The 23,662-nt window shown below is 34.3% G+C and overlaps 1 protein-coding gene across 1 annotated transcript; it reads right to left on the reverse strand.

Annotated features, from left to right (window-relative positions):
* Positions 1-1,693: 1,693 nt before the first annotated feature.
* Positions 1,694-19,409, reverse strand: LOC147073340 (chorion peroxidase-like). Its single transcript, XM_085945636.1, has 14 exons — positions 19,250-19,409; positions 17,223-17,401; positions 16,961-17,105; positions 14,139-14,285; positions 12,355-12,534; positions 11,428-11,624; positions 10,720-10,912; positions 9,062-9,259; positions 7,688-7,838; positions 6,481-6,634; positions 5,708-5,866; positions 3,512-3,716; positions 2,376-2,490; positions 1,694-1,763 (listed from the first exon to the last, which is right to left on the reverse strand). Exons 1-14 carry the CDS (start codon positions 19,407-19,409, stop codon positions 1,694-1,696), a joined length of 2,253 nt encoding a protein of 750 aa, XP_085801762.1.
* Positions 19,410-23,662: the final 4,253 nt, after the last annotated feature.

Genomic DNA, 23,662 nt, shown 5'->3' on the forward strand with positions numbered 1-23,662 from the left:
ACAGAAGTAATGGGAAACAAAAAGTCAAGAATGATTCAAAGCCTAGATCTGCGGCACCGACTCTACGGGAATACTTTCCCTTTTTGACACCGACGTTAGACTGATAATGGTTACTGGATCTAGTTATAGTGGACAAACACTGTCTAACTTAGTGCTCGGCCGTAACGTAGGGCGTCGGGTGGAGAGTGGCGTAGCTCACCGTAGCCGTTGGCGTAGCATCGTAGCGGGGCATAGCGGTGGTGTAGCGCCGTAACAGTGGCGGCCAGACGTAGGTGGCTCTACACGAGTGGTATGAAACCAGGGATGACCGCGTAATGTGGCTGCGTTTGGTTCCAAACGTTCCGTGAGGCGCGGACGGCTGTAGGCGGCGATCAGGGCGAAGGCGGATGCGATCGGCGGCGTCAGGCCAGGCGGCAGTAGCGTCCGTCAGGGCGGCAGCTCGTCTATCCCAAAATTTGTATGGAAAGCTACTCAAGTCGGTTCAACCAGCTGTTAGGCCCATCGGACCATCTGACCTGGTCGCCACGTCAATTTGTTACTTACTACAATTTTTAATATTGCCTCTACGTTCTCATCTCTCCCATTGGTACCTCAACTTAAAGTTATGTAAATTCAGTCAAAGCACATTTGAGTGCATGACGACCTTAGTCTCGGGTAACTGCTCCTGAGACATTCCCAGTCATAAAAATAAAAATGATGCTTCACATCCAAACGTAGGGTTCCGTGATACACCCCATTAAGACCGGTGTGGTGCGGGGCGGGTGTCGTTTGGTGAGGTCATTAACTTCAATGACAGGGCGGCACGGTGGGTCATCAGGGCTGTAAGCAAAAAGCAAACGAAGAACGGTGGTGCGATCCCTCCAATCCTTGAGGTAGGTAATAGGTTTACCGATATTCAAACTCACAGCCTCACGATAAAACTGTGAGCCGAAGTGGGTATATGCTGGCTACCTACAAAGTAAGCAAAGTGGAATCATTTGCGATGAGTGCATGTCTTCGAGACGTATGCGATTTGTTGCTAGCAACACTAGATGTTTATTTTTTCAAACTAAAAAGTCGCATTCTGCAAATTTGCGGAGCTCCATTTGGCAACGTGTTCTTTGTGAATAACGATAACGTCACATCGACGTATTCGGCACGTTGCAGACGAGACGAGGTTAGATTTGCGAGACAGCTAACGTGTTAGAATATTGTGGTGTAGATCACATAATATTGTATGTTGTTACAAAATCAACTCTATCCGCATTGCAATAAAATGTGGCCATGTTAATAATAATACAATTTTCTATCTGAGCAAATCAACACTCGGGAAGAGTACATAAATTAGTGTATTAGGAATGTGGTGGTAAGTGGATTTAGTAATACAATAAAATTCTGACAACACATTATTTTGTATTGTATTTATTAAAATAAATTAACACATATTTTATTTCATTAATATTTCTACGCTTTCTTCGTTTGTATAAAAAAATATCTACGCTTAAAATAGTTTCATTTAAATAATTATTTCTTTAGACAACATTAACAGTTCCTCTCACGGTAATAATAACATAGGTATATTATCTTATTAACTCATTAAAAACTCTCAAAAATTAATAAAATATACATCTTTCTTTGCTAATAAAGTGAATATAACATACTATACATAATACACAAACAATATAAACAGACAGACATTAAAATAATTTATTTATTAAAACTCTTTCCACGCTAACAAGTCCAGTGTTGGAATGGCTTGCGAGATGCACGGGATGGGCTCGTTACTATAAAATAAAAATAAAACAAAAGATATTATTATCAAATAATTTTTAACAAAGTACAAATTAGTAATTTCAAGATTCCAAGGTTACGTGAACTATTTCTGTAGTCAATCCAAACTATTTAAATTATTATTTAATTAACATAGTTTCTTTTCTTGATTTTCAATTAGAAATTAAATATTCAAACACTTCCAACAAAAACTTCAGTAATGAGCTTATCATAAATTGGCCCATATTTTCATTTTCTCTGTTGAATGAAGATTCAGATTCAGGTGTGAGGACTCATTTTCTTTTGTCAATGACATACAAAATATATACCTACATAATATATTTTTCATTTCATATTACAGACCTACAAACTTATCTGAAGAATGGGATAGCGGAGCCACTGTCGAAAACTACCCAATCAAGACTCGTAACTGGACAAAATCTGACATTCGAATGAAATTTTCAAAATGCCGTCCTATAGTAGTTTGTAGTTCCATTTTTGGTCATTCTACAGATAAGTTTGTAGGTCTATACATGGTTTTTAAATTGATGACTTTTCGCAGCGAACAAGACGTGCAAATCTTGTATTATTTATAACGAATGTATTAAATCTATGAAAATACTTACCCAGATAAGTCTGGTCTGACAAAGGCATTGGGGGACTGGAAGTGCAATTCAATATGATCGCTATTATCACAGATTAAACGGGACATGGAGCTTTTCTGGATTTCAGCAAGTTGTGCTGGAAAAAAACAACAAAAACATATAACAAACCATGCCGACCACAAACAAACTACAGTTGCACATAATATTATTAGTTGGGGACTAGTTGCCTCAGGCTTTTCGATTTCAGGGGGTCACAATTTTTTTTTATTCAACGAATAATTCATAAGATTTAAGAATGTAACATTCCAGTTATTGAAATACATAATTTTGTAACACTTCTGAGAAAATATATAACCAATAGAAAACATCATATTTTGAAAAAAATACAACACCCAGAATCGAACCTGCATCTCTCGGGTTTCGCGCCCATGCACATATACCACTATGCTATAGGTATCATACTTAATTGCGACAAATTTTAACTTATATTTTTTTTTATTTATTATAAATTACATCAAAACTATGAATTATTCAAAAATTTCATTACTATCTTTGAGCGAACTTATCAAACCACGTTTTATTGATAAAAATACCCATTAATTTTGATGTACTAATAAAAATTTTGTGTTCAGTAAATGGACGTTTTAAAATGGTATTTTATTATTAAATTACATGCGTCGTATTCTGTCTGCAGAAAACGCTAGTGGAAGTACCATAATACTGCACTTCATCTAAGAGCGTATTTCAGTGAAACGACAAATAATTTTCAACAGTAGATGCGACGAAATTTTTCACTAGTCGCCAATCAGTGACCGACAGTCGAGGTTTCTGCACGTCGATTTGTTTTGTCATGGCGTCGGATGAAAATATTCTTAAATCGTGTAAAGATGACTAAACAACTTTGCGTATGTACTTAAAAAAGAAAACATGTCAATGAATATACTATTATTACTAGTAATATAACAATAAACATAATATTAAATGGACGCATGTTGGATTTTTATGACAAATTATATTTCGTTCGGCACGCGTCATTTGCACAATCCGCGCATCGCCTAGCCACGACTTTTTAGACCATGCCTCAACCGAAGTATAGCCTTAAATAAACGATAGATTTTTTTTATTGATCGTTTGGAGAATAGAGTGCATGATAATACCTGATGTAAAATATCCTGGATTAGTCTCCGGCCCGTGGTCATAAAAGTATCTATCTCCCTTTTTCAACCTGGAGAACTGATCTCCAATGATCTCCTTGAAGGTGAAACCAACGAGGGCGTCCATCTCCGGCGACTCCATGAGACCACCGATCCACAAGTCGATATCTTGAGGTGTCGCGTAGACATTGGCGAGATGGTCAGACACCTGGTGACATAAAGTGCAAGGATAAGCTGTTGAATAAAAAATGCTCTCTTACTACCTATCTACAATTATATTGGAAACAGATATGTAAACATTTACACTATGAAACACATATGTCGGGTTTTTTTAGAAACCCAATCCCTAATGGAACTGTTAAAAAATTCTCGGTGTCCACCCGAATTCCAGAGTGGTGTAGGTCATGGCTGGGGAGGGCTGACAGGTCTCTAGCCTGGGGGCCCGGGCTGTGGGAGGCCGGCGCATCGGGTTGACCAGATAAGTTAGATAAACAGATAGCATAAATTAGCTTTAACAGTAAAAAAATTCGCCTATTACACTTCATGGCCATGAACATTTTCAATTACATATTTGTGCAATATATTTTTCGATTATTATGTGTCGATACTCGACAGCTCCATTATTAAAGCAGATGTATTAAAAATCACCAATAATTCATTGTATAAGTACCCTTAATTTGAACTAAAACACAATTTCAAAAACGTTAATGTAGTGTTTCACACTGCCTTTAATCTTAGCAGTAGGTAGGGGGCCCGCCAAATATCCTGGCATGAGGGCCCGTTTCAGGATGTGAGGACCATGGTGTAGGTACACCGAGTGCAATAGACAAAAAACCGATAAACGAGAAATTAGGCTGTGCGAAATAAAAAGAGCCTATGGGACTAATTTACATTCTCCTCCTTGGGCTCCCCCAAATATTAAATCCTGAGTGCGCCACTAATTTAAGATTTTTCATGTGAGGTTAATTATCTTTTAAAATTTCAAATTTATACTACGTAGGTAGGTATATATTCAAATGGTGAATTATTAGCTCTGAAAAATATGATATTTCAGGTACAAACCTGTGCTAAACTAATTTTCGGCAAAATCAGAATAAAACACACCGGCCCTGAGTTGCAGATATTAGATCGCATTCATAGTAAAGTTGTAATATTTTGAAGCGCTGTCACCGTAATTCACTGAATTTAACATCACTCTATTGATCAGGCCCGCAGAGGTGTAAGACGATTCGGCGCCGGGACACCTGGGCGCCGCCAAGCAATCGAATGAATTTCAAAAATAAATAGACGTTCGTGAATTATAGGTACCTTTAAAATATATATTTTATATTTAAATTATTATATTATTATTTAATAGTTGGTGAGAATTTTAATATGCACACGTAAATAATGATTTAATTGTGCATATTATGTTTAAATTCCAACGAGAAGAGAGTTCTTTTATTTGTATATAAAGCCTTAGGAGTAATAATTATTCTCAAACTCAATAAAAACATTATGTTAAAAGCAAAATGAATTAAAACCACCAAGTATGTAGTAGATAGAAACTGATTTAAATTCCTCGTCTACTTTCTGTATAAAATCGTAATGAACGTCTATTTATTTCATTCCATAGTGCTTCGCGCAATTGTCCTGGCGACCAGTTGTCCCATTCTTCACCCGCAGTGGGGTAGTGGCAAGATACCCGCTTTCAAAGCCGTGTGTGGCATGTTAGCATCACATGACTGATTTAAATTCACACATGATTTTTTTTCTCGTATTGGTATGCAAGTATTTGTATTCAATGCGTTTAAAAAAGCAACCATTATTTGTAAAATTTAACGTTGCCTCGTTACTAAACGATTATTTAACGTTGATTTTAACTTACTAAAAAAACTTAAATTCAAAATATACCTAATAAACATACAACTGCATAAAATTATGTGTCTGTAGTTGTAACTAATATTTGTATGAAAATCACTAACGACGTTATTTTTAGAAATTAGTTTTTTAGAAATTTGTATAAAATAATATTGTTATCATTATTCTGTTCATTCTGAAATTGTTCCTTAATACGAACACTGTAGTCAAATTATAACAATATAATACTGATCATTGTTTAATTGTCATGCAACCACCACTACTTTATGAAGCTCCATATGCTCTGTTTTGTGCTGAAAATGGTAAGCAATCTCTAAAACTCATGATTGTTTTAAATACCTTTGGTCCAAACTCTTGGAAGTTTTCAATCTTGCCCAGCCCCACGAGATCTCTGTAGTCGTTGTAGCAACGGAGACCATGGTCGCGACCTCGTTGGATGTTTAGAGATGCCAAATCAATGCCGAAAGGATTACCAGCTCTGAACAGGTGCTTTGTCAACTATAAACGTATAAATATATTAATATTCAAAGTGCACTTTATTTTTCTACATAAGTAATATTATAACGCCGTGGGCCTCAGGTTCGAATCCTGGGTCTGGCAAGTACACATTGTTTTCCAATTTGTATGTGAGTCAGGGTATGGACCTAATAGGTTGAGCAAGTGGCTGACATCCATTTCCCGTAAAACCTCTACGCTGTGGATGTGGATGATCCTATTAGGATCGGACATGGTCGGAATATTATAATAAATTTCTGATTGGGTACACCTTATCTATATAATAATATATTATATAAAATTTAAAACATGTTTTGATTTTTTTAACTACCTTAAAATTACCTTTCCTGCCAATTATTCCAGTTTTGAATTTTCACGACAGAACAAGATAAAGTTTGCATATTTTGGATTCGATTTTATTTTGATGTTCTTTTATTTGAGTTTTCTGTCAGAATTGTTTTCATTTTTACATGCCGTTTAAATAAATATAGATATTTTAATATTAAAGAATGTAGGTAATTATAATTGTTTTGTGAAGTAAAATTCGATGGAGGTTCAAACGATCAACTGAAAATCGAACATGTAATGTAATATACAAGAATATCAAGTTGGTTTACCATAGCGCTCAGAGACGGATCTGTCTCCTGCATAGGCTGCGAGGTCAAGCAGTTGAGCACACGATCGAAGAATTCCGTAACCCTCATCCTGGAAGGGTGGAACATCACTTCGGGGATGGCGATTACCTCGTCCAGTTCGGAATCTTTAGGAATCCTGGAACAAAACATTAATAATTTCCATTTTTCAGTTTTGTGAATAGATGTCTCCGCCGAATTTTGGGGGCACATCGGTACGTCCGTGTCACGGACACTTGAGATCGCGACCAGTGCATCTATTCTATACAAAAGACTGCTTTCGGCCCACTGCGGCAGCTATCTAGGGTAAGAAAGTATCGAAGTATTAGCACTTATTGTAACAATTACTTTAGCCATCTAAACAGTCAAAACTGACTGACTCGCTCGGAAATTTAGCATAGCCAAGAGAGCTGCTGTTAAAACATAGAACTTATTGTAACAATTACAACTAACTTATTGTAATTGTTACAATAAGAGACTTTTCAGACGGGACACCGGTGTCGCGCTCGTATATAATAAGGAGGCCTTTGTATTCGAATAAAGGGGCCATTGTATTATGTTTATGAACGCCCATGAGCTAATGAGTCAACACGTATCCGGTACACTTTTCCCTCGGCCGCTACATTTTCAAGCCGATGATACATTTGTTTTTATTACTGCAGCCAGTTTTATGTTTAATTTATAACAAGAAATTATGGGTTGACTCATTAACTCTGAGGCATTCATAAACATAATACAAAGGCTTCCTATATTATATACGAGTGCGACACCAGTGTCTCGTCTGAAACGGGGCTAAGTGCTAATACTTCGATACTTTCCTACCCTATATAGCTGTTGTAGTGGCCGAAACCAGTCTTGTATATAGAATAGAAGCGCTGACGCATCAATACTTGATGATGGATGTCATCACGAAGATGCGCATCGCGTGACTTGGAAAACACGCCGCCGGATTCAGAATACTCTTACAAAGTTTACTAGTAATTAATATGTGATATATGTATTTTTTGATAACCAGCAGCGAGTCAAAAACAGTGATAATTATTTAAATTCAAACTATATTGTTTTTAAATCAGTCTTTATTATTGAACTGTCATATTTGACACATCGAATTCTAATCAAAAACAATGATAATCCAATAAAGTGTTCTTTTTTTTAAATTTTCTGAATATTAGTCATAGACAAAAATACTCACTTTAGTTTACCATCGACATTCGAATGTCCGAACCGGAAAGCGGCAACTCCAAACTCGCTCGTCAAACTCGGATTTACGTGTTCGTCGTAACTCATCGAGTACTCACCGTGTTTGTGAGTCATCAAATCGAACTCGTGCATTGCATTATTACCTGGAAATATTAAATATAGTTAGAAGAAATCAAGCATGTAAAAACACAGTCACAAAATGATTAAAATGAACCCCTAACCACCTGCCACGTTTACATGCCCATTGTACTGGTGTACACTGTGGTATATAAAACTAAAATCGGTAACAAACTAAAGCATGTACTTATGTGTTATTTAATTCTCAGATAAAATACGTGGTTCGCTGGATGAGGTCACTTGAATCAAAACACTAACGTTGAAAATTGTCACTATAAATTGCCGAGACTATCCCGGAGTAAAAATTCTCATGTATCCTGAATTCGAGACGAGAATTCGGGACATTAGTCCCGTAATTTCAGAAGATTATTTTTATTGAAAGTAATTTTAATATGCACAATAATTAAACTATGTAAATAAATAAGTACTAAATATTTTGTTTCATTAATGATTTAATTTAATAAAACAAAATATTTTATTTATTTAGTACCTACTTATTCCACTTTTAACAAATAAATCTGGACCGGTTTCGTCCCCCTCAGAGGGACATTCTCAACTGAATATATTTATCAAAATAAATTCAAACGATGGCACAAATAATCTACCAATACATTGAATTATCTGTCCGGAAATCATTTATGTTTAAATAATCTCTCTTATTAAAAAAATTTAAATAAGTACTACATTTGAATGAGAAATCTAAAAAAAATAATAAACAGGAACTCCTAGAGATTAGTAGGTATAATTGTATGCCTAATTCTAATTTGTTAAATGATCAATTGAATTTTGTGTCATCTCCGTTGTTATATTATATCATATAATATAATGTTTGGGATTGTCTTATTGATTTAACATAACTTTATAGATTGTACATTATTTATTATTTTATTTTTTATTTAATTTTGACTCGTGTTTTGGTTATATTCGTATTTATCATCAAGTGGTAATATTGTTTATTTTTTTATTGTAAATTTTATAAATTAATTATTAATCAAAATGTATTATTTTATAGCTATGTGTTATTCCAATTCTGATTTCATATATTGCAGTCAATCAGTACTAACTGACGAAAAAAACCTTATTAACAAAACTTTTTGAAAGTTGAGATATTTTCTCGTAGAAGCCAAGAAGCAATGGCCAATCTAACGGAAAGTTTGACCGAGTTGAGAAAATATTTCTTAAAGAGTTTCGAAAAAAATAATCACATCAGTTAATTGAACGAACGATCAATTTATATATTATATTTTACCTATAACCAACGGCAACCATTCACTGTAAACAATATGTTGAAGCTCTGCAATGACGATCCTTCTCGACTCGAGGAAGATAAGCTGCTCCGACCAGTGAGGGTTGATCATTGCCAAAATCGCTGCGATTCTGTTGTGCTCTCGATTGAAGATAGTGTGAACTGCCACTAAGGATATCATTTGATTTGCGTGGCCATCGCCTGTTTAAAACAATAAATATTTCGAGGGTAATTAGTAAAAAGATAATATATTCTTCACTATAGATTCAGACGGCGTTCGAAATAGAAAATTTTATGAACCGGAGCGCCGGAACTGAAAATATTTTAACTTATTTACATCAGGTATTGAGTACTTATATAAAAAATGGTGTGATATTTTTTTTTGTTAAATACCTACCTATCGCAGACAGTCAAATGAAATAATAATCTTCAAACTTAAAGTATGCACGATTACGGCATGCATATGGCGTCAGTGTCGCAGGCAAAAAATTCCAACAAATTTAATCTTAAGCTTTAAGAAAAAAATATATAAAGTAGGTAAGTAAGTATATTATTTAACTACTTTTTAATCATCCACAAACCGGAACAATATTTAATTTTTCCACGAGAGGAGAGATAATCTCGATGATTACACGAGCCGGATCTGCACTCCGGTCCATTTCAGGCCCTGGATTCAGAGGTAGGTAATATTGTGGTGGGAGTTCATGATAATTTATACAACAAGTTTATCAATTGGTATTCATCACATTATACAAAGAATGCTTTACGGTGCATTCTTCGTTCACGTGGTAAGTATTATCAAGTATGAGTACCGAAATTTACTTTTGAGTTTATGTAATAATTATTGTCAATACTTACTGTATGGTGGCGGTAGAAAAGGAACTATTTAATGTGGGAAAGGGATAGTGAATAAATACCAATTATTATTATAAACTCGTTTTATAAAAAAATAAAACAAATCCTATATTATTGAATAATGGATCAAAGACCATATTATGCACATGCAAAAGCTGCGTTGGATCGGCCACGTATGTATTCTGTGTAATGCTATAGACGCTTCCAGCAAGCCAATTTAAAAACGGCAGTGATGAAATTGTCTGGAATGGCTAAAATTTATGAAAAGGGCAAACAACTACCCATGATGTTGAGCCAAAAATGATGGTTTGCGATTTTACGTGATTTTAAATACGCGTAACACTAATTCAAGGTGTTTTTTTTTTTAATCTCAGTGCGGTTCTGGAAAATAATTATCATAGCCAAAAAAAAACTCAAGAACGATGATTCAAATGAATCTTCATTGGGAAATTACTTAAGATAATTTAACCATTCGATTTACTAGCGTATTAAAGCGTTTCTTCATATATTTAGGATCTATCTTAATCAGCGTTGCCATCTTTTTCTATGCTGATTGTTGTAGAAAATTGTAAAATTACCTACCTATAGTATTTCTTAAAAAAAACTTTGGTACAGAAACATTTTTCGTCGTGAATCCTTTTGGCTTAAAATTGTAGTATTTTAAGTTATTCGCGAAGAAATCAAAATTATAGTATTGTACTATAATCATATTATGGCTGGTAACACTGAAAAAAGGCTTTATTCAACATCTTTGAATTATATGCATAATGTCAAAAGAAAAATCAGTAAGGAATATCAAAAGGTACCTGATTTAAAGCACGCTGATCCTTGCTCCATAGTGATGCAGTCGTTCTTATCCTCACTGAGCGGCAACAGATCCCTCCCGAAGTCATTGAACATCTTCAGTCTGCCGCCTGACCATTCTCGCAGAGGACTCAGTGCCGCAGCATCAGATCCGTATACTTGGGACAAATCCAGATAGTGGGTGACTCCGTTCATCTAAAAAAATGCGTTTTTATTATTGCATCTTGAGATTCATATGTGGTTGTTTGAGTCTTGAATCTGCGCGTATAATGCCACGACAATAATAGAGATCTCTATAAGCTCTTTGAAAACCCTGATTTCGTCAGATGTATCATGATACATCGCCTGTGATGAACCAACCACGTTACACATATGGATGAATTTCCGTTTAATAATCCAGAAAGAAAACAGAGTGCGGGAACACCACAGTATCGGTAGATTAATAACCCACAGTAAGATATGAAGGCGCTAGAAGTGATCAACTGGAAATTGAGAGCAGATGACCACGTAAAGTGGAATAATGGCGACCAAGGCCTACCCCGAGATGTAGGTAGTATCAAATAAAAAGAGAATTAATATTGCATACTTACCGAAATAATATTGGCAGAAATACGTGTCAACGAACATCTAAGAACCAAATTGGAAGAATGGAAAAACCATCAGTATGTTTGCCCCGGTATTTATAAGCAATAGAGTGGAGTTTCGCTTACCTGTTTGGCATATCCCAATGAGCAGTCGTGATTTGGAGCCAACTGCGTCCTTACAAAATTCATGCAGCGCATATTGAACTTGCCGTAGAACTCGTCTTTGGGGCTGATGTCAATGGGGAAGCAGGCGAAATGACTGAGGTCTGGCGGAAGCATTGAGGATCCGTCTTCCGTGCAACATGATATCGCGCTTCCATTGACTAAAAGATAGAGATAACAGTATATTATACAGCAACTGTATATATCCGTTGACAATTTTCCTTGTCTATAATAATTATTGTATGCCCTTTATACACCGATACGCAATGCATTGAGGGTAGGGATTGCAATACCGGTATTTCAAAACCGGTATCCAGGATTTATCGATACCGAAATACCGGTTTTAAATATAAAAAAATACTGGTATATTCGTTATTAAGAATACAGACACATTTACTTTTTGGAAAACAAATATAATGTTTATAATGTACAACAGTTCTATAATTATTTATCATCAGTAGGTACATAATATTTTCAAACGTCAATAGAACATTATTAAGATACGATAGTTTTCCTATATAATATCTGATATCGATATTTTAAAGAAAATTTAATAGCTGTATTTATTTAGATAATTCCATTTTTTCTATAATATGTTTAAATAATACCGGTATTCAATAAGAAATACCGAAATACCGGTATTGATATTTTCATTCGGTATTTCCATCTCTAATTGGGGGTTACATGTTAGATTCCCGGTGAGATCACAACACATTATTATGATTTTCTCACGACTTGTGTCTCACTACGAACCATATTAGTTATTGTTTTCCACATGACTTATTGTAGTGCTACAAAGAAAAACAGCAAATTATATCAAGGTTATATTATGATTAAAAGTATACAGAACTATTTGGAGAGTCCATGTATAGAAATGTTGTATCAACTTACTCAAGGTAAGTCCAACACTAGACGACATATCATGAGCGAGGAACTGTCCAAACTGCATTGTCAGGAGGGTGGCGCTGTGATGAGGACGATCTCTGTCTGGAAGCAGATGTGAGGAGGCAGCACGAGGAGATTTCAGATGAGCACCTCGGTCTGAAGTCGACATTCTTGGAGACCAAATACCTGAACGATTATAAGCGATTTTTATTGCTGTCTAATAATACAAAAATATTAAACTTTCTCAAAAATCTTTCAAGTTACAAATAATTTTTTATAATCATTTTTCATCGGCGATATGTCGGAAAATAGAAACATTAATTTTAAGGTAGACATATTGTAAAATCACGTTCCAATATCAAATTATATTTTATAATATAGACTTATGTATTAATTTAATGTATTTTGACGATGTTTTAGTACAATGTTAATTTAGTATATATTACATAACAATTTTTGGTATCAGTTATACGTTTTCTATTAGCGAGTGTGCATAGTGCCTGAAGATGCCAAAAGGCGAAATCAGGGTCGCAAAAAATGATTCCAAATAAAAATAGCATAAAACTTTAATCAATTAGAATTCTAATTCAGATTCTATTACGTACGTACCCTCAGAAGCTCAGATAATAATAAATGTAGATAATATTAATTATTGCATCACACTAAAAAACTTTCTAAAATCACCATCAAGTGTTGTGATATAAAAAAAATAATATAATTCCTTCTCTGAATTGACGGGAAAAACTGAGTTATGTACACTGATGGATTTTTCTGTTTATCCATTTCTGACTAATGAAGAAACCATTGAGTAAACAATGAAAAGATAAAAAAATATTTTACTTAGAGATTGTCCAGATACGCCACGAGTGCATATGGACGGCTCAGTGAGGTCACATGGACCGGGAATGCGCGCGAGTTTTTACGCGCGACAAGGCCTTATAAAATTAAAACATTATCGTCTGCGGTTAATTGTACGCGCGGTCAATTTTACTTGTTTATATCTAAATATCTGATTTTTACTACGCCTTCAACACTATTCTACTTCAGGCCTATAGCGTCATGGGTCCTAGGTTCGAATCCTGGGTCTGGCAAGTTCACATATTGTTTTTCAATTTGTGTAATGCCGGCGCTCCATTGGCACGCAAGTCAGACGATTTACAGTCTTCGGTCTTTTTTTTCGCGTGGAGCACCCCGGCTTTCAAACATGTTTGATATTTTACTCTCCGAGTTGCCAGACTTCATCCGTCGATCACTATGCAAATTCGATTTGACATTAATAAGCGATCATTCGGACCGAAAGAAATCTGTAATTGTTTAAACATTTTCATTGATTAATTTGAAATTGACATTAGAAAATGAGAGATTTATCAATATTTTTTTTATTTATATTTATGAAATTCATTAAAGAAAACGTAAAACTTGTGTTGTTTTCACTGCTATATTATTTTATGCAAATCTACATATAAATACCACACAATTATAGGATTATCGGAAGACATTACGATAATCGCAACTTTTGACTTTTGACAGCTCGATTTTTTTATTCGTTCGTTGATCAGTAGCAAAGGATAGACAAATCGGACGATTTATTTTCCTCGGACTTTTGGCACGCCAATGTAGCGCTGGCATATGAGTCAGAGTATGGGCAAATAGGTTGAGCAAGTGGCTGACATCCATTTCTCGTAAAAACTAAATCTGTTACTCGACACTGTGGAGGCCCATAATATGATCTTATTAGATTGGACATGGTTAAAGAAGACATGTTTGACAATATTATCATTGGTTCATACCATCATCGTAATTTGGAGGTAGTAGTCTCTCAGTGGCAGTCATGGCAGCACCCCAGGATGGATTCATGACATTATTGCAAGTGCCATCGATGCTTCTGTACTTGATATGGAGATGCTCGCACTTCGGTGGAGGCGGGCATGGGGAATCTATGAAATAGAGAGTCAAATTTATACTTATGAAATATAAATAATCACAAGATAAAAAGAACTTTTTATATAACAAGTTTTTAAATTTTCTGTTTAATCACATAAACTTGACAATTCTATGTATTACTTGATAGAAATACTGAATAAATATTATAGAATACAGAAATGTCATTTTGACATTTCGTAGTATTGATTTCCATAGTAACGCACGTATATATTAATAATTTAGTTGCTAGGACCCTCTTAGCAACCAATAATAGTGAGTAGTAAATATTACTGTTAACGATTTTTTTCCGAAACATACAAAACAGAATTAACTGAAAATCAATTCAACTCTGCTTAAAGATGGCTAAAAATATTTTTAAAAAAAAATGCATTCCCGTCGTGTTCTGATATATTCTAAAAGTTTAAATGTCTAGCTAGTCTGGAAGTTAGTTGAAAATCTTGGACAAACAAGAAAAATCTGTACGGGACAAATAAGAATACGAGCTAATAAAAACATGGGAAAATAGATATCTGGTATAGGCATCTGATATTTCCATCAAAATTAATCAAAGTATTCGTATCAGTGGCTAAGGGTGGCGGTAGGGTGTGGAGAACTGACATAAATAGTGCACATACATCTTTGTTAGACATACGTACATACATATTTGTTTTCAATAAACTAAGAAAACAAATTTGCAGATGGTGTTGGTTAGTTTTTAAAATTTAATTAAACCCTGCCTAAGCCAACCCGTAATAGATAAAAGATATATAGTATTATTTTATCAAGAAAATAGTGACTTTTGAAGTTATGCCATTAAATCATAATGTATGTATCTTATAGATAGAAGAATATTTTTGATCTATTGTGGTTTGGCGTAGGCAGGATTTAATTTCATATGGTGAGAGTTGATTGAAACTTTGTATAAATAGGTAGTCAAGCGATATCACACAAATATTGCAATATTGGTCTTAAGTCGTAAAAATCTAATGCATGTATTGATGTATTATCATTATTATTCTTTGGTAATAAACAGACAAATAAAGATAAATGTGGCCGAAAAATGAACTTTATCTGTAGTGCAATAAAGGTAAATATCAAAACTACATTAATTTGTCAGAATTATCAATTTTACGGAAACTTTAATTTAAAATAAAAGAAAATAATTAAATTTTACTAGATATTTTAAAAGATAATTCTTATAAATACATATTCTATGCACTTCAAACTGAACTTAACTTACATTTTAATAAGAGATGAGTGAATTTGAATGATCAAAGTAGCCGTTAGCTCCAAAAGGTTAGTTCCTTGAGTGACTCAAGGGCCAATCAGTCCAACGGAATACCGGTTTGAATACACGCACACACATAAATCGAATAAAATCTTATTATGCAATTATTCCTGATGCAGTAACATTTTTGTGTTTATTACATTTTTATCACCCTCCTAGCCGCTAAATGTTCGATAATATAAGTCATTCCTTTTCATATTGTAAACGATTTATTTTGAAATATATTATATGAGTCGCCTATTTCCAAAATTCAATTATAACTTTGGACTGATTGACTAAATAATTTACTGGACCTGTCTCTACCGATCCTAATATAAATAATATACTTACTTATAGTATATTACAGGGATATGCATATGAGGTCAACGAGAGCCACATTCTGGATGTTCATATTTATAAAGAGCCACACCATAGTCACGTTCACATGTAGTATTTATTAAATACAAACATTCAAGTTTAATTAAATTAAAAGAAAATTATTAGTTATTAATTAATTAATTTAAACGAAAACTCTAAAAAAACATTTTTTTTCGGTTCGGTACATGTTTAAACACGCGCGTTAACATGATCTTACTCCCTACTTCAGTTTAGTTTGTCAATTTATGGCTATGGCCGTATGTTGTAGCCTAACCACTGGGAAATGCCAATAGAATTGGCGTATTTCAAAAAAATACTACCTTATTCTGAGGTCAATAATTATTATAAAACTATCATTATTCGTAGGATGTTTTATCACATTTGAATGATCAAAGACATAGCTTATAATTAGTATATTTAGAATTATTTTCGAATGTGGTAATCTTCCCCATTTTTTGAATAATAAGATTCCTAATTCTTGACAAATTTGGGATCACAGAGATTATAAATATAATTTTTTGTCGTAAATATTTCACTATAATAATGTCAACACAAATTTACTAATGGTTTTATAAATACGTGTAAAAATTAATAAATCTAAAAAATCTTAACACCACTGCACATGTATGTACTGAAATATGACTATATTCTAAAACATTAGATCGAGAGGCTTAAAATAATACTATGTTATGTAATAAATATACTTTATACAGTCAATATAGATATATAGCTTCAAAATTATATAAATAGATTATCTACAACGTTTAAGCAATGTTCGGGATAATGCTTTGAAAATACCATAAAATCTCCATTTTGACCTTCGTTGGGCATGTGGGCCGTTAACCCAACGAAGAGCCGCATTTGTCCACGTCTGGTATATTAGATTATTTTAAATTTTCATAGACAAATTGTAGGAATGATTTCTGACTATTTTAAACAAGGTGTTCAATTTTCTTACTTCGGTATTAATTCTTATTGTGATATTTTCTTATGACAACATCAGGATCAAATAAAAATAATTCGATATTTGAATTTGTAAATTACCTTCCATTATAATATTTCCTAGTCCCAATGATACGTCTTCATCCGAAATGCTCTGTCTTTCCTTCAACGCTTGCATGGCAAATAAATTTTTCAGGGCATTCAAACCAACTGAAGAACTGAGAGCCTGATTCGCACTTCTCATAGACTGAAATGTTTACAAAAAATAAATATTAATAAATAGTCATAATAAGTCATCCACCAAAAGATATGCACATTGAAAGACTGACAAGAATAATATGTTTTAAAATTACGGATTGCATACCTGGAAGTGTCCAAACGTGGGCGTTCCTCTCGAAATAAGTGTGGAAAATTTGGGGTTGTCCAAGATTTCGTGTTCTTTCTCAATAAGCCTGGCCAGTCGCAATTTTGATTTGGCTCTTGCTTCTTTCAAAGACTGCACATCGAAGGAAAATGATGCTCGAGCCTTCAAATCGTCGTGGGCTGGAAAAATTATATATTTTCTTAAGCATTCAATGGAGACAAGAAAATAATAATCTATTTGGAAGAGTGAAAACAGATTAAGGCGATACTTCAGTGAAACGGCAAATAATTTTCAACTATAGGCGCGACGAAATTTTGGACTATGACATGCCAGGCACTATGACATGACATGACAGGCAGACCATGCCTCAACTGTGGTATAGCCTTAACAATACAATCAAAATGCCACATAATTATGAAATTGTTGATTTTGAATAAAACGAATTCCCAGGGCACACACTCACGTTTAACTAAAGACACTTAAAAAAATACACAGATGTCTCAATATTATCTATGTGTAATTCTTGCAAATTCAAGTTTTGCTCTAAAAATGGATTTGTACTATATATTGAACATAATATATGAGGATAGTGATTTTTCCTGTTACAATAGTGATGTTGTTCAAGAATATGTGAACAACGAACCAAATCATTGAATTTCTCATATTATCTCCAAACTATTTTTCTGTGGCATATCATTGTCTTGCAATAATCTCTTCAATTATATAATATTAAAAGACCGTAAAAACATCATTACTAAGTAAAATCTAGGCATTTGAAAATGCGAGTATTAAATTAATCAAATTAATCTTCTTCCTGGTGCTACAATCCTATCCAAGTCTATATAAAGCCACTTTTCTCCGATTAAGGATGACTAAGGTCTTTAAATCCATCTCAACACTATCCTTCCACCTCCTACGAACCAGTTCGTCGTTTGCCTTCAGACTTCCCGAGTGCCAGTTAATGTAGATACAATATGGCCAACACTTCAGGTCTTTTCAAATGCTTGGAAGTCATTACTTAGTAATATTTTCACTTTTAATTTACCTATTAGTTCGGTATAATTAAGTATGTATATGTCAGTTGTACATTTTTCATTAGTGAGTGTGCAGTGTGCTTGAAAATATAGAAAGGCAGAATGAAAGCGATGTGTTGGCAATTTAAAACATTAATTTCATGACAAATATAATATAAAATCACGTTCAAAAATATCAAATCCTATTTTATAATATAAGTTGATATTTCAATTTTTTACGATATTTTTATAAACATTAAAATACACTATTTTGTGTCAGCTATACACTTTTCATTGGTGATTATGCATAGTGCCTTGCGATGCCAAAAGGGGAAAGCTGGGTCGTAAAAAATTAAAATATAATGGTTAAAAACACTTTGTTACAATTTTGAACTAATAAATGTCAATTTGACAAAGCTCGCCATGTGAACTAAATACATGACGTCTTAAATATTGTGTTTTATCTGATGAATACATGTTATTAAAGTTTTCATTGTATTAAAACAAATTGTCAAACATTGTCACAAGACCTTTTCATAGTTTAAAAAATCATAATTTTAAAAAGAATTAAGTCGTAAATATTCAAAATTCAAATTTAGTTATGTTCACTCACTTGTATGATTTTGTCCGGTGGAGCAACAAATTCCATCTCTTCCTTGCGCGAGGTGGCACGCTGGAGGTCGGCTGTGCATTCTGACGTGGGCTGGACACTGGACAGGAGCTACGCAAGCTGCTCCTCCAGGACACACGTCGCATTTTTCGATTATTCCAGCAGCATTTGTCTTCTTCAATGCGTTCGTGGTTGTTTTTGCTGGACAAAGAATTCATTAAATTCAATCGATGTGTGTCCAAACTATTTATGATTGCGCAGTTTTACAATGTATCTCACGGTGTAAAACAGCACTGTTAAGCTATTTAGCAGGGAAAAAATGCTAGATTGAAACCCAAAACCAACCAAACCCTAACACAACCTATATATTTTTTGGCTACAGTATTGGTGTATCAAATCCTTACCTGGAACAGCTTTGCTTTCATGTTTTTCGGGAAGTTTCGTTGCTGCAGCATGGTGCTCCAAATGTGACGCAGCTCTTTGATAAGCCACATGGGACGAGGCTATCGAACAACAGTAAATCGTTAAGATAAAGAGATTCCTCTTAAAATCTTTGACAGCCATCTTATGTTGAATTCCAATATTCAAATATCTGAAAAAGAATTAAGATTTTAAAATTCTGACAAGTCTCTTGAGAGTCCCTGAAATTTATTTATCTGTGTTTTATTTCATGCACCTACCTAAATTTCAACGCGTGGAAAATATTATACTGTTAACCATGAAATCAGTATACACTTGGGTCCTCCCATGAAAGTTATCCATGTTACCCCCCCCCCCCCTTCCACCGTTTCACACAAGGCGATAAATTTCCGCCAAGCGGTTGCAGTGGAGACTCTGTGACAGTTTCACATTACATTGAAGCGGATGTTTTCCGTGTCAGTATAATGTGAAAACTGCTATATAGTTCCATGCTCCACTGTAACTGGTTCGCAGAAAACTATCGCGGCGATAATATTGGCTGCGTGTGAAACTGGGATTAGGCGCGTCAATGAACAGTTTGAATATTATTATGTTGCCCACTTTAGCCTAATAAGTAGAGAAACCGTCTTTGTATCCAGAAAAAATCATGTTATTTTTCAATCCGTATTTGATCAATTGCGAGGACCCAGTGGGTTAGATGAATGACTGACACCTATTTATTGTAAAAAAAACAACGTATGTTATGTAATATAACCTCCGCCATAAAATGCTCTGTTTAGGAATGAAGATAATAGTTTATTGGTTTTTACAATAATAATATTGTAAACGAAATAAAGAAAAAAACTAATCGTCAAAAATCAAATTCACCGTTTGGAAAACACTGGTTATACCAGTACTGTTGCTATGTATAACTCGGAACCATGGGAATCAGAATGCTGGGACATGTACACGATATAAACGAGTCACGAGATAATAAAACTGAAATTCGGGAAGCCAGAAAGTAAACGAAGAACTGGTCGACAATGTGAAGGGATTGTGTCAAGCTGGATATCGATAGTCCAAAAATATGAGGAATCCTCCTTTGAACAGACCTGGATGGAGTCAGATTCCGAAACGTAACACGGGACACAAAGTAAAGATGTTAGAAAACAGAACAATTTAATGTTTTAGTTGTAAGTACATATTGCAGTAAACAAGTGATGTCCACGATGTAACAATAATAATAAAAATACTAATTATAGGTACACTTAACACACATATTAATACAGCAATAATTATAGAATACACAAATTAATATTTTTTTATCAAGAAAAACCTTTTTTTATAAGAGGGGGTGTTAAAAAAATTAACCCTAACTACAAAACTGTTTAATTTTTAGTGTGAAAATGTGTCTAATAAAAAGCATCTTCCTTGGCAGAAATAACTATTCCTCCATTATTATATAAATACATGGTACCAATAGTCTATCAAAATGGGGCGCTTTAGATGGCTGGGCGATGTAGACAGGATGAACGAGTCACACATTACAAATATACTGATAATCGGGAAGCCGGAAGGCATACGAAGATCAGATAGACCTCGTATAGGATGAAGAATTAGTGTCTAGTTGGATTTAAAGACCGTGGTCGACAGACCTAGATGAGGCAGATGTTGGATTAGCCCAATACCAAGATTAATTGTTTTTTCAATTTAAAAAATGTACATAAGTATTAACGATGCAGTAGGTATTCATATTTATACGGTATCATCATCATCATTATCAGCCTGAATCTATCCACTGCTGGATGAAGGCCTCTAGGCCGCAATGCACAGGACCGACAGAAGTGGAAGCAGCTTGAAGAAGCCTTCTTTATACGGTATATTTACTCTAAATAGTAAATCGTGAAATCGTTAACAGCGATGCTAAATTTTGATCGAAAACCAACTAGTAGGTATATTGTCACTTTAAAAAAATTATCGAGATGTTTCAAATTTTTAAAATTTATACTTATTCGGATATTACTGTATTTTAAAAATAATATAATTTTATTATTTACCTTATTTGAAATAGCCCCTCACTATTAATTAACACATTTTCGAAATTTAAAATGCAACAACCACCTCCAGCCAAACCCAGCGGACTAATGTAACAAAAAATCCTCGAGTCACTAACTATTAATTATTATTGAAATAAATCTGACATTCATTTAAATTAGGGTCTATACCTACTACTAAAACAATTTGATGACATTACCGGTTTTCCGGTATACTTTCATTTAAGTATATCTAGAATATCGATTGTGATAGTAACCTTTTTGATGATTTTATACGCATAATTGAAGGAAATAGTTATTATTTATTTATAAGATACGTTGGATTTTAAAACTCAATATGTAGTCAGGCGAATTTGGTCTTAAGCCGTCTCGCACATGTAAACTCGTCTCGTTTGAAACTTGTCGAATACGTCGATGTGACGTCATCGTTATTCACAAAACACACATTGCCAACGGAGCTCCGCACATTGGTGAAATGCAACTCTTTAGTTTTAAAAAACATCTAGTGCTGTTAGCAACGAGTCGAAGCCGCCTGTACGCATACGAACACGCTACAAATTGGTCATTCCTATACCGGCTCGCTATATATACACGTTTCGTGAGGTTACGCGCGGCTGTCGCTAGGCGCCAATGTACGCTGTCTTCATATACAATATCAGTGCAATGTTCCCAGAAGGTTTGATTTATGGCTGTGCGGCAGACGAGGCGAGTTTAGATGTGCAAGCCGGCCAAAATGTGCGTGCGGACTGGAGCTATCACTTACCTACAAGAATCAAAACCTCAATAGAGTATCTAGTACGATGGCCGAACAGCTAACCCGTCGATTTTATAATGTCGTGGGTCCCAGATTTGAATCCTGGATCTGGCAAATACAAATATGTGTTTGGAGTCGGAGTATGGAACTATTAGGTTGAGCAAGTGGCTAACATCAATTTCTCGTAAAAACAAAAATCTTTTAATAAAAACCTCTACTCTGTGAAAGCCCATATTATGGTATTCTTAGGATCGGACATGGTTAAAAATATTTATATATATAATAGTAACTAGTAGGTAGCAATTAATAATAAAACTACTTTTTTCATAACATCTTAAAGTTCATGTAGTTAACTTAATAAATAATATGTCATTTATTTTTTCGACTCCAATGAATATTTTTAAAAGAGAAACAGACTCATATGAAATGTCTGTTTTCCAGATTTGTAAATATTGCCTATTATGTAAATGTGTAATACTTAACAAAAAATAAACCAATATCCTATAAATTTACCTCATTTAATGTCGCTAATTTAGTAAGAAGATCGATAGGTTTGACAAAAAAAATAGTCGGAGCGTATCGAGCGATGCAACAAACCTAATGTAAATGGAATCAATCGATATCAATCAAAACAATAATCACATTCGCCCTGCCTAATTATTGCGCACTAGAAAAAATCTGACCTACCCATATAGTCTCATTTTTGACGAAAGAATACAACTGGTAATGCACATCTACTATATCAGGGGGGGCAAACTTTTTGGATGGAGGGCCAAATTCAAGAATTCAAAATGAGCGGCGGGCCGCAAGTAAAATACCATTTTTGATATACACTATTTATTATCACGAAAAATAAACATTACAAAAAAAATAATGAGAAGAATGAAACTGTTGTACATTTTTTAACATTTTTTAAAATTCAGGTGTTAATTTTGTAGTTGATATTCTCAAAACTGCTTGTAAATGGGCATCGAAGATATTTGATCGTAAAGAATTTTTATTGACGTTCATGATCGAAAATGTTTGTTCACATATATAGGTTGATCCAAAAATAACGAACATTTTTCTTGCATAATCTTTAAGTTGGTCGAATTTGTCTGAATTAAGGGCATTGTAAAATTTGAAGATTTCTTCACGACGATGCAATTCTCTTAAATCAGTGTCACACTGTAACACAATAATCTCAAGTTGTAGCTCTGTCGGTCCACTATCAATATCTATTGAAAATGGATCGCTTACTATTGCTAAACAAATTTTAATCTTTTGTCAATATTTTTTAAAAAATTATAAAAAAGTTATTCGTAATCAGAAGTACAATATTAATGATGGCGGGCCGCATAAAAATACCCGGAGGGCCACATGCGGCCCGCGGGCCGCAGTTTGCCCCCCCCTGTACTATATTCTCCCAGGTCCGCCTCGTTTCCGACTCCACGGTGACTCTATCCAGCTATAGAGCATTCATGACATCTGCGTGATGTTCTTATTCATGTGTTTCACATCATGCTACTCTTAATATGGTTCTTATATCAATGGCCTTTTGATGGTGAAAAAATTGTTGGGTGATTCTGCGATTTCCGGGCGATAAACCCATCTTCGGAACCATGATGATA

Source organism: Rhyacophila brunnea, unplaced genomic scaffold (assembly GCF_057557595.1).
Source record: "Rhyacophila brunnea isolate RB1 unplaced genomic scaffold, BYU_Rbru_1.0 scaffold_18, whole genome shotgun sequence".
Lineage (NCBI taxonomy): Eukaryota > Metazoa > Arthropoda > Insecta > Trichoptera > Rhyacophilidae > Rhyacophila > Rhyacophila brunnea.